Source organism: Miniopterus natalensis, chromosome 7, assembly GCF_054644295.1.
Source record: "Miniopterus natalensis isolate mMinNat1 chromosome 7, mMinNat1.hap1, whole genome shotgun sequence".
Classification (NCBI taxonomy): Eukaryota; Metazoa; Chordata; class Mammalia; order Chiroptera; family Miniopteridae; genus Miniopterus; species Miniopterus natalensis.
Genome location: NC_142087.1, coordinates 4649890 through 4662497, shown reverse-complemented (window position 1 = coordinate 4662497; position 12608 = coordinate 4649890). Strand labels below are relative to the sequence as shown.

At 47.8% G+C, this 12608-nt stretch overlaps 1 protein-coding gene across 2 annotated transcripts in view; it reads right to left on the bottom strand.

Annotated features, from left to right (window-relative positions):
- Window positions 1-1018: 1018 nt before the first annotated feature.
- ELMO2 (engulfment and cell motility 2) overlaps window positions 1019-12608 on the bottom strand; it is a 33170-nt gene continuing 21580 nt past the window's right edge. For both annotated transcript variants that reach the window (XM_016204817.2, XM_016204816.2), the window contains 11 exons: window positions 10273-10395; window positions 9789-9923; window positions 9104-9208; window positions 8898-9006; window positions 8326-8462; window positions 7036-7199; window positions 6817-6929; window positions 6538-6645; window positions 5702-5784; window positions 3706-3783; window positions 1019-2536 (listed from right to left, as the gene is read on the bottom strand). In XM_016204817.2, the coding sequence (XP_016060303.1) occupies window positions 2336-2536; window positions 3706-3783; window positions 5702-5784; window positions 6538-6645; window positions 6817-6929; window positions 7036-7199; window positions 8326-8462; window positions 8898-9006; window positions 9104-9208; window positions 9789-9923; window positions 10273-10395 (1356 nt within the window). In that variant the 3' untranslated portion in view covers window positions 1019-2335. The remainder of the gene's footprint in view (window positions 2537-3705; window positions 3784-5701; window positions 5785-6537; window positions 6646-6816; window positions 6930-7035; window positions 7200-8325; window positions 8463-8897; window positions 9007-9103; window positions 9209-9788; window positions 9924-10272; window positions 10396-12608) is intronic.

Below are 12608 nucleotides of genomic sequence, written 5' to 3'. Positions count from 1 at the left end.
GAACTACAGCTGGAAATGTAGCCAAGGGCAGGATGCAGTGGTCCCCAAAATGCCAGCTGGGGAGTTTAGATCTTACTCATCTTGCAGGATGGATTAAAGGGGGCAGAGCCAGCAGACAGGAAGATCCATTAGGAGGCCAGGGCAGGCTAGGGCTGCAGACTGAGGCCCACTTTGGGGCTTTTTGTACCTCCCCACCCCAACTCCCTCCTGGGATCTGTGGCCCAAAGACTGGCTGCAAACATGGGTCCTTGAAAATGACCAGCTGGGTTCCCTGGCTGCTCTGAACACAAGGTTCAAGGCCGGAGTGTAAGGGGTTATTATGCAAATCACTGCTGCCCCCACCACCAGCAGCTGGCATTGCACAGGCATTAGTTCATTCTGGGCTTAGCAATCACTTACAATGGCACCCACCACTGCCCAAGGTCTTGGCTTCATTCAGTCCCCAAGGCCTGTACTGCATGTACTATCTATGCCTTTTGAAAGAACTTGTCCTTGCCCCCTTCTGTCTCAGAGGCAAGAGAAAGTATCTGTTTTCATCACAGCCCTCATCCAAGCCTCCCAGCTACCAAGGCTGAGGTTTGGAGCAATAGCCTAAAACCTCAGCTGGAAGGCTGGGCACTAAGCACGGCGACACACAGGGTGAAGAACGTGTTTTCCTTGTAAGGTACAAGTACTAGAGCTGTTCCCTGGCTGTGTCCCTGGCAGGAAGAGGGAGGACGTGTTCACAGAGGTGTACAGTATGCCTTTCCCTTAGGTACTCAGCAGGCCTGAGCAGAAAACACTTTGTCCTGATGTGACAATCTGTGAGCATCTTTACTCAGCAGGGTGTGTGTGTGTGTGGTGAAGGCAGGGTGGTTGAAAAGGAGAAAGGGGCTCTTGGAAGGTGGCTGAGGACTCCAGCAGGAGCTCTCCCAAGTCTCCCAGACACAATGAAATGAAGTCTTGTCAAGGTGAAAGTTCCCTTTGGCAGGAAGCCAGTGACAGAGAAAGAACTGTTAGTAGGAAGTAGGTACCACAGTTTGTACATGAAAGAGTATTTATTGAAAACGTTACTGACAGGAAGCTCCTGGCTGTTCTCAGGTTACAATCTTGGCTCACAACTGGAAGTGTTACTTTTTTTTTTTGCCTCCAATTTTATTTTCCCTCAAACATTCCATCCTAGGATAGGTAGAACTTATATAAATATATATACATGTCTGTATAAGTATGGCCTATAGTAAAGAAAATATATAGTACACTCTTCATTGGATGGTACCTACCAAGTCAGGCTACCAAAACTGAATGCCACTGTGTTCACGTATGTCCAAGGAGAGAGGCTGTGCGTGTGGTTTACAAGTGTGGCAGCACCAGGGAAGCCTGTTGGCACAGCTGTGGCCTTAGCCAGGTCCCTGAAATCATGGCCAATGACAGAAACCACAGCGCTGGGATGGGAAGGAAGGGAAGCCAAACTTCCTGAAGTCTGGAAGGCCAAAGGAAAGCCAAACGGAGGGAGCTGCACTTCAGGTTAGGTGGGAGATCTCTTCTGGAAGAAAGGAAAGATTTAAGTGTAGGGGGAGGGGAGTGGACTCGAGTGACCTCTCCACAGTCTAGGCCCAGGCTTGCCTGGGCTCTCCCTGCAGAGTTCCTTGAGACTAAGAGGGTGGGACTCAGCCTTCATGTCTCTGACTTGCCAGGATGGGAGGCTGAGAGCTTGTAGGTAGAAATTTCCATCTGCCCTAACAACTACGTGGGTGAGAGAGACCCAGTGGCTCTAAAGACGAGAGATGCTAGGGCCAAATCTCAGCAGCAGTAGCATGTTAGCCCTGTGTGAGGCCGGAGTGAGCCCTCACAAAGACGACAAAAGCAAGGGCAAGGCCTCTGCTTAGATCTAGGACACTGGCACGGTTCACCCAAAGGCAGTCTCTCCAAGGCTCTCAACATGCCCAGCATGTCTATCCTCTGCAGGCAGCCTTTCCTGGGCCAGCTCTTGCCCACATGGGGAGCCTGCTGACCACTGGAGAGGAAGCTCAGGAAGAAAAGGTGAGTGGCTGTTGTTAAATCCAGCTCAAGCAGTTTCTTGACCCAAAAGGCAAGGGCATCTGCTGTTCATTCCTCATAGCCCAAACTCAGGCTCCACAGTGATGGGGAAGGCAGAGCACCTGCCTTCAGGACTCATAGTAGATGGGGACCAAGAGGAAGCTCTGGGTGGTCAGAGGTGGGCTGGAGGAATGGTTGGCATTTACTGGCCACCACAGTCACCACAGATTCTGTACAAGCAAAAGTCAAGGCACCAGACTGTGAGTGTTTCTCCTGGGCCCCAAATCCCTTCCTGGGTGCCATTGCCTCTGGCTCAGGCTCAGCCGTAGTGATAGACAAAATCATAGCTGCTGGGCTCCTTGGGCACTGGCGGGGGGGCTTCTGGAATCTGGATGTTCTCCAGGTCCAGGAGCCGCAGCTTCATCTCCATGCTCAGCAGGGTGTCCAGGTCACTCTTGGTCAGCTCACTGGACATGTCCTTCCCCAGAAGGGCACTGAGGCCGTCAATCCAGATGCAGTACTAGGAAGAGCAAGTTGCAAAACATCACATGGTGGCCCTGGTCAACAAGGGGTCCTGTTAAGGTTCCTTTTCTAGGACTTACACTGGTCTCTTTGGCACTACTCTGCACAGGCAAAACTGACTTCAGATAATAGAAAAGATAAATTGGGAGCTGATCATTCACTTTCTCAAAAGACCTTTTGGTTTTTATGAGGGATTGACATTTAAATTCCCTTAGATATTATAAAATCTGATTTTTAAAAGTGCAATTAAAGAATACAGCAAAACCAGACCTGAGAACAGGGGCATCGAGTACCTGAAATTGCCCCTGGAATTAGTAATGGGAAGGGGGAGACTACAAACTAGGAGAAAAAAGCAGGACACAAAAGTAACCACTGTGGGACCTTAATTTTGTTTCAAAAAAAATAAACTAAAAAAACCCCCAGTCAATAAATGTTAAGATTAAGTACTGGAGAAATTGAAATTGAGGGTTTCACGATAAGAAGGAATAACAGAGAATTCTCAGCCTATCCTTTCCTAACCCATCCTGTTCCATCTTGTTCTGTGCCTTTGCTTGGCTGTTTCCCTCCTCACCTGCTGGTCCTTCACTTCTTCCCAATAAAGCTCTTCAGCAGCTCAGGCCCTGCCTACGTGTCTCCTTCTCCAGAAGCCCCGCCTCTAGTTTCCTCTGATGGCTCAGCGCTCACCAGACACGTGGGGTCTCAACCGCAGTGACTCACATCAAATCTAGCATCTCCCAGGACTGCAGATGAAACTGAGAGCCCATGTCAGCCAGACCAGAGCCATCTGGCTTCAAAGCCCAGGCTAGATCTACTACATATGGCCAGGAGCCCTGAGGAGGCGGGATCTGTCAGGTTCACTTGGATAGGTGGCCACATGGAAACTGAAAAAAGGGGAATTTCCCTAGTCCCAAGCAAGTAAGTTACCCCTAGTTGGCACAGTCTTTCTAATGACAACCTACAGCTACTGCTGAAGAGTGATCTGGAGGGGCTGGCTCAGGGGAAAAGGACCCCCGGGTGGCACATCCTCAGTGACAAACAGCCTTCATGACAGGCCACAGCTTCTTGCCTTTAGGGAGACAGGGCGTTCCTGTTTTGCCCACCCCTCCCCTCTAGCTGAAGAATCACAGGGAGGACTCGGCTGTGCGAGGCAGTGCCACAACTGCTCACCTCATACTTATTAGGTGCAATGAAGTTTAAGGTCTCGTCGGGGTCATAGAGGATGGAGAAAGCCAATTCCAGCACCTCCTGAAGGACAAAGGTTTCAGTTAGCTGGAGCAATGGACTGGCCTGGGCTCTGCACACCAAGATCTTGGCCAAAGTCCTAGTAAGTTAGCACCATCACTGAATGTGCTGATTCAGATGTGACGCCATCCAGGGCCCAGAGCATGTGCACAAGAGTGGCTGGAGATGGGGCCCAGTGGTGACTGATCAACCTTAACTCACTCCTTCCCCACCCAAGTCACACCTATGATGTGGTGATACTTTTGAGACTGGAGAAAAGTCATTACTCAAGATTCAGAAGCTTCAGAATGGCAGAGTCCATGACTGTGTATTACCTTAGATATGTACCTTGGTAATTAAATGGAAAGGTCTTAAGAGTTTAAAACCACAATGAAAGCAAATTGTGGCCAAAGAAGGGGCAATTTGAGTATCAACAACATAACTATAATGGGTTGAAACAAATGTAATTTGCTTAAACCCTCAGTTCATAATAATACTAAAAAACAAAACACGTACACAAAATTGGTCACTGTCAGATGATATCAGGGCACTAACTGTTTGTTTTAAAAGAAGGTACATCATAGGAAAGACTCCAGCATTTATTCTCCTTTCTTATACAAACTGTACCACTGGGAAACCAACAGTAGGTGAGAGCAAGTTTCTCTGTAGAGAAACAGTTCAGCTAATAAATGAAAAGGATGTGCTGCACTAGAATACCACTAGTTAGCAAGCCTTAATCTACTAGTGGAACAAGACGAGGCACTGAGCACCCAGGGTACTGACACCACAAAAAGAGAGATGGCCACATAGCATGTGTCTCTTGATATAACATAAGACCGTCTAGGAAGTATTCATATCAAAAAAAAAAAAAAAAAGGTCAAACCTGAACTGGATCAAGGCTCTAGATCTCCCCACAGTTTACAGATCTGGGACAGAGGAACAAGTTAAACTGCACCATGGGGAGACAAATCAGCAAATTTCAGACTCTGGGAAACTACCAAACAAGCAACCTGGTTTCTTCAACTAATAAACTGTAGAGAGAGAAAAAAAAAGATGGAATAGATAGTGGGGGAACTAATGAATTAAGAAACTTAAAAGACTAATCACATGCCCGGCTGGTGTGGCTCCGTGGTTGAGCACTGACCCATGAACCTGGAAGTCATGGTTCAATTCCTGGTCAGGGCACATGCCAAGGGCATGCAGGAGGCAGCCTATGAATGATTCTCTCGCATCACTGATATTTCTCTCTCTTCCTCCCTCTCCCTTCCTCTCTCTAAAAGCAATAAAAAAACATACTGAAAAAAATTTATAAAAAAGAGACTAATCACAAAGTGTATCCCCTCTTTGGATGCTGACTTTAGCAAACAAAATGGGGATGAGTGTTTGTATGTACATATATATGTACAAAATATAGATACTTACATATTTTTATACAGAGAAATTATGATATCACATTGTATGTGGGAAACGTATTTATACATTTTACGTTGACTGGTAGTAGAGCGCGCAATAAAAACTACCCGCAAACAATGTGATATAAGACAATTAGTGGAAATTCAAACATCAATGGAATAGTTGACATTAAATAACAACTTTTTATTTCTTTTTAGGTGAGATAATGGTATTGTGATTACATTAAAGGAGTCCTTATAATCTAGAGATACATTCTAAATATTTACTGTGATGAAGTTTCCTTCATAGTAATGAGGGAGAGGGAGGTAGACGTATAGACTTTGCCATAGTTGTTGAGGCTGGGTGATGCATATATGGGTGGTGCATCTACTTTTGTGTATGTTCAAAATTGTTCTTAATAAAACATTCAGGAATCATTTAGAAAGAGACAGGATGCGGACGAGAGAGTGTGCACCTAAAAAACCACCAACTGTCCAGGAATCACTGACAATGACTCAGACTCAGGACTCAGGTCTGCCTCTCCACTCACCTTGTTCTGTTTCAGAGCACTTTTCTCTTTCATGTGGGGACAATCTTTCCCAGTGACAATGGCCTTAATGTCTGCAACAGGAACTGATAAATGAAGGGAATTAGTTTCTGGGAGCTTTATGCAGTAAGTTGGTCCTTGCTTCGGTGCTCGAAGGGAAGCCTCAGCCCCAGACTCAAAGGGCTGCAACAGCTCAGGGAGTGTGGCCTTGTACTGTTCCCTCCTCTGTGGTCACTTCCCAAGGACCATGGTCTGCTGGACTGTGTCAAATCTGACTGGGGGTCAGTTCAGGGCTTTTGGATAGTTTCCCCAATGCATAGGGCCTCTGACACTCACCTCACTTTCACGTCCCAGTAATGATGATGACAACACCACCATAGCAAACAGCAGTGGCAGCAGCTAACAGTTTCACTTGCTATCTGCCTGCAACTGATTCTAAGTGCTTTACATACACTACTCATTCAATCCTCTTATGAGGGAGACATGGCTGTTCTTCTGACAGAAGAAACCAAGGCAGAGGGGAGAATGAACTCACAATTGATTAGAATTAGTTAGCAAAGCCAGGATTTGAATCCAGGCAGTCTGCTCTTAACCACCACCTTTCAACTTAGTTTTGTATCACCCTTTACAATATGCAAAACCCATTCCCCTCTGGATCTCACTGAATTCTTCAAGTCGCCCTATGAAGTAGACCAGATAGAGATGGCCTCTGACAGATGAGGAAACAGATCCAGAGAGATAATGGGCCCAAGACCAGATAATTAGTTTGAAAGAGCCAGGACTAGAACTCTCCTGACATTGAGTCCAGCTACCAGGACACAGCAACAGAATGAACCTACTTTTCTCCTGCAGGGATTCAAATGTCACCTCCCCTTGAGGGTTGTCGTCCAAGTCACCATAGTGCAGGACCTTGTGGTTCAGTGCCAAGCGGCAGTACCAGAAACGTTCTGGAACACAAGGGAAGCCAAGCAGGTAAGCAAGGACAATTCTGGGAGAGGCCTGGGCACACAAAGGGCAGAAGATGCCATGTTCCCTGCATGGTCCGCCAAGGCAGGCTCCCTCCCCATGCAGTGGCTCTGGGCAGTAAAGACCAGTGCAGTGCCCCAGACGCCCGTCACCTTGCCTTCGGCGATTCCCAATCTTCCGGAAGCTGCTGCCCTCACAGAGCCGGTTCAGGCGCTGCTGCTTGATCAGCTCAAGGATCTCAGGCTGGATTTTCTCCCTCAGCTCCCTGGGGTGGCCATGCACCGGGTAAGGAGAAGGTCACAGTAACGCTTTGGAAGGAAGGCAGAGCAGGGGCTGCCTCTCCATCCTCGCCCCCTCTGGATGGCACTTACACAATTGGCGGGGACTGGAAGTCATCCTGGCTCATCCTCTCGGACTGGCGCAGTCTCAGAATCTCAGAGTAGCTCAGGCTGCGCAGTTTGCTCTTGAACTGATCCAAAGAGTTGGGTTTGGAGGGCAGAGCGCGAGTGATCTGCTCTCGGACAACCTGCATAACCTAAGGGAAAGGAAGAAGGTGGCCTGCTCTGACACACAGAGAGGCTGCCTCTGGGCACTATGGCTCAGCCCTTGCCCTGGGTCTTGAGCACAGCAGGCGCTACAGATATGTGCTGGGGAACAGAGCACAAACATGCTAAGGCACACTTCAGATGGATATTTAGGACAAATGACTGATGGTGGCAAATGCCTTATCTCTCATAAATTTCAATTAGTCAATGGTGTAGAATGAGCATAGGTTTCTGGAGTCAGAAAGAAATGGATTCAGATCTTGACTCTGTCCCTTAATCTGTTCCTTCAACAAATCACTTAACATCCTCAGGCCTCCACCTACTCTTTAAAGGGAGAGAGAGAAAGACACATCTTCTGATACATGCTGCCTGAAGGATTATGAGATGCTACATGAAGGCACTGTGCCTGGCATACTGCGGTGTTCAAAAAATGTGTTACTCCCCTAAAACAACAGTTAGAGGAAAAGCAGGATATCACACTGCACATCCAGTCAGCTCTCCACCAGTGAAGGAAAAAACTATAGGAAAAAAAGATTACAGTGAAACACATAAAAATGATCATCACTGGGTGGTGGAATTGCAGAAAAAATTTTTTCTTTATACTTTCCAATTTTTTTACAATAGGATGAGCAGCTTCAAAACACTCAAGTTCTAGTTTACCAGCTTTTCAGAACCTTGCATGCTGCACAGAGTGGGTACTCAGAAAGCATCAAGGAGTGACTTCTGAGTAGGTACCCTTGACTTGCATATCGTGCCAATCCACCCTGACCTCTCCCTGATGTTTCCAGTGCATGAAAAGGCAACAGTGCCTGCAAATAGTAGGTGCTCAGTAAACCACAGCTGCTATTGTTGTGCTTATCCTCTTGGCCCCTCAGGAAGACAGGAGGGGTAAGTACCGGCTCCATGGGCAAATGAGGGAACCAGGGCAATAAGGGGAAGATACCTGCTCAAGATGACATAGGAAACACAACCAGAGGGGACCAAGGCTCTCCAATGCCTCAGTGCTGCAGATCAACCTAATTTTCCAGCTCAGGGATTTCCCTGGCTCTGGCCAGCTGTCACAGGCTGTCATGTGATGGTCTCAGCCCATGGACCTCAGAGCTCTGTGACACTGACCTTGTTGAAGTCCTCGGCTGTTGCCCTCATCTCCTTCCAGGTCTTGTTCAACAGCTGGATGCAGATTCCAAAGAGCTCTTCAAAGGCTCGGTCATGAGTAAAGAACATCGGGTGGTAGTCGTTGCGCCCTTCGTTTGCTGTGGGAGGAAAGAGGCAGGGAAGGGATGAGTTGGGAGCTCATGTCCAGAAACTTTGGATCCTCTGCACCAAAATCCTGAGGAACAAAACCAGAGCAAGGACCAGGACTAATGAGGAGTGTGGGCTCTTCCCCCTTTCTGAGTCTTCTTCTCCATGGTATTTTCTCTTGGTCAGCCTCTACCCTGTGCCACACTCAGCCAGTCCTTGCATACGGGAGTGAGGAGATGGTGGCGTAGCTCTCGAACACATTCAAATTGCTGGCTTGAACAAAGCAATACCCAAGACTCCCATTAACTAAGATAAAATGGATTGCATCTCAGTCAGGGATTATGGGTGTCCAGCTCCACTGACGCCTGACTTTATAACCCCAGGCCTCCCCAGGCTCCTGGTTACAAGGACTGGCTGAAGGAAGCGAGGCTGCTGCATGGACTTACGCAGTTCCCCAACCTGGAGGATTTCACAGAGCATTTTGGTAAGCTCGATGGCACTGCGGCCAAAGGGGCATTCATGTTTGTCTTCACGGCTGCTGTTCTCTAGGACGATCTGTGGGGGGAGAGGAAAGAGAGGTAAGGGAGGGGAGGAAGGGAGGGAGACCAGAGATGTGGCACTAGGCCTGAGAAAGCTGGCCCCTAGCCTTTACCCGGATATAGGTGTCCTGATGGACTTTAGCCAAGTACAGCATGTTGTCCAAGGCCAGCATTCCAGGAGGAGTCTGTGTAAAGTCCATTGCTGGGTTGATATGGTTCTGGAGGAAGAAAGAAACCCGATATGAGACTCAGCAGTCTCGCTCTGCATGGTGTCACCTGAGGGAAGCCCTGTTGCCCTCGTCTGACTGCTGCTAGCACTGCATACTCACCTCTATCGTAGCTCTTTCACACGTCCATTGCTACTAGGAGACTGGACCCTTAACCACTGGGCCGTGGCTGACTCACCTTGTATCCCCAGCACAGAGCATACTGCTGGGCACTGAGTAGGTACATAATAAGTATTTAACTGAATTAACTCCATCCTCAAGCTGTATCCTATCACAAAATATCCATGCCAGCTTTTCAAAGAACCTCCCTGCTGTGGTGAGAGGTCCCCTCTCCATCCATTTGGCTGCCCTCCTGGGCCTGCCTACAGATGGCTGTTTCACAGGGCCAAATGTTGCACATAAACTTGTGAATCTGCCATCACAGAGGCAAACCAAGCATCAAGGCCCCTTAGTGCCATCTACTCCAGGGCCACCATTATGAAGGAGGGGTGCCCAGGGCTCGCCTGGGTGGGCCCTCTGACTTCCTGTCAGAGCAGAAGGCCTACTCAGGTCCGTGCTTTGGGAAACTTACAGTAAATCCCAGCATTTTGTAGTCCTTGGTATACATGGCTTTGCGTTTTTCAGTCCCACTCCCAGGGACGTTGCTCGAGTCAGACTCTGCGTCAAATGCAATCCTCCTCAGTTCAAATATAATGTCTCTTTGAGCCTGAGAGGTGAAACAGACAATCAGCAGGTGAATCAGCTAACTAAGGGAAGCAAGGAAAAGAAAGAATGAATGGGGCTTGGGCAGAACTCTGGCCCCAATGGTTCTCTGAAGAGGCATCACCTCTTCTTAGCAGGACAGAGATGGGCTTGGCCCAGAGTGTCACCAGTAGGAAGAGCTCACAGGGAGGGCACACAGCTAGATTTCTCAGAGCAGACCAAACCATTTGTGCAGAAACATCTAAGCAAGGTCCCTGGCACAAGCAGGTACTCAGTACACAGCCTGAGGGTAGAACATACATCGAACAACATACAGCTTAAGTCAGGAAAGCTCTGCTCCAGTTAGCGTCTACCTGGTCATTGGGGTCCATCTTGGTCATCATCCTTTCTTCTAGAAGGTTAAAGGTCAGGACTTGTAGGACATACAGCTGATGGGCCATCTCGGTTTTGATTGGGCGGTTCCCTCGGATCACATGCTGAAAAAGCAAAGGCAGGAAACAGGGGGCTGAACTGATTCTTTTACTAAAGACTCACATCCACGCTGGTGAAAAAGAGAGCACGCTGGGCAGGGAAAGGGCTTCCCTCCCATAGACAGGGATTTCGTGTTCTAGAAGGGGATGGAGCACGAATGGGCTTGATTCAGGCAGAGAGGATTCACTGCAGGCCAGAGGGCACCATCCTCTTCTCTGCACTCCCCTGGACAGGGGAAGTGGACTGAAGGGTGGAGGCTGCACCTGGCCACACCAAAGAAGAGGCTACCCCATTAAAATTATGAAATGGGAGATCAGCGGCTAGACCTTACTCCAATCAGGTAAGTAATTGCTGGTTATAAGTGGTAAGTAATTACTAGTTTAAATTTGGATGAACCACATTTCAAGTGTTCAACAACCACATGTGGCTAGTGGCTACCAAACTGGACTGTGCAGGTCTAAAGAGATTGATTACTCAATCCAAGATGATAGCTAGTGTGCACGAAGAAAGATTTGCTTATAGAATTGGGCGATATAGTTCTTTTGTTTTCCCTTAGAAAAATAAAATGTTTTGGATGGCCTCACCAGGTAGAATGGTTTTAGAAAAGGTCATTTTCTTTAAATGACATGGAGACACCTACACAAAGGGGGCATCTAATGCTCCTGTCCAACCCCCCTCACTCCCCCTTCCCTCCTTTCTCTCCTATACTTGCCCCTCTCCTTCTCGCCCATCAGTGTATGTCCCCCTCCCTGCGTCCTGTGTTCCCACCATGTTCCTCTTCCCCCTGTAACTCTGCCCTGCCCACTGTCATTCCACGGCCAGCTCCCCACCCTCAGCTCATCACCTCCTCCCTCTGTCCCTCCGATACCCATTCCTCTCCTATTCTCACACTCTGTCTCTGTCTTTTTCTTGCATGCTCCATCTCCTTCTGTCCCCCTCTGGGCTGAGCAATGCTTGGTTATGTTCTTGTCTCAAGCTGTTCTGCTCTCACTCCCACAAGAGCCTGCTCTTTCCTGCTTGCTCCCTTGTATTTCTCACCACCCCCACCCCTTGTCTCACTACCATCTTGAATCCTGTCACTCTTGCTCTTTTCTCGGCCAAATGAGACTCTCACCCAGTTTCCCATAGGAACCACCTGTGTCCTTTGTGTTCTCATACTCAGATGAGCTGTGTCTCTAGGCCTGTGCTGTCTAGTATCGTAGCCACTGGCCACATGTGGCTATTTGCATTTAAATCACTCACATTTAATTTAAGTTGAAGATTCAGGTCCTCAGTAGCACTAGCCACATTTTAAGCTTACCAGGCACATGTGGCTAGTGGCTGCCACCAGATGGTAGGGCAGATCTGGAACATTTCCATTATCACAGAAAGTTCTAGCAGATAGCTCCACTCTAGAGCTTCTAACTCTAGATCAGTATCTTTTTCTAGCTCCCTCTAACTTCAGATCAGCTCTCTCTGGGACCTGCTCGTCGGCTCCAGCTCAAGCTCGTTAGACCTGTGCAGTCCAGTCTGGTGGCCAATAGCCACGTGTGGCCATTGAACATTTGAAATGTGGCTGGTCCAAACTGAGATGTGCTGTAAATGAAAAATGCACACCAGACCTCAGAGCCATCGTACGAAAAACAAAATGTACTGTATCTCATTAATGATTTTTTCTATTGATGACATGTTGAAATCATTGTATTTTGGATATATTGGGTTAAATGAAATGTTATTGAAATTAATTTCCTCTATCCCTTTTTTAATGTTGCTGCCAGAACATTCAAAATAAAATAAGTGGTTCCTATTATATTTCCAATGGACGGCCCTGCTCTAGGCCTCATCTCCCCACCATGTGACCCCAGAGTGTTTTTCCTTTCTGTCTCTTTCTCTATCTCTGCAGAGCCCAAACAGTAGCCACAAGCCACATGTAGCTATTTCAATTTCAACTAAAATTTTAATCTAGATCCTTGGCTCTTTCCCGGCTCCCACCGTCCCCACCTCCCATCTCAGCTCTCTTCCACCCTAATCCACCATCCTAGTAACAAGGAATTAGACCTCTTTCCAGATGCCTCCCCTCCCCACCAATTCCTACTCTAGTTTCTTCCCTAATACACCCCTCAGTAAACATACAAACCTTGAGGTGTGATCTTTCTAAAATGCCAGACTGGTTATTTCACGATCTGATTAAATCCCCTCGGCTGCCCTTGGGGAAAAGACTAAGAAAGGTCCTACTTGA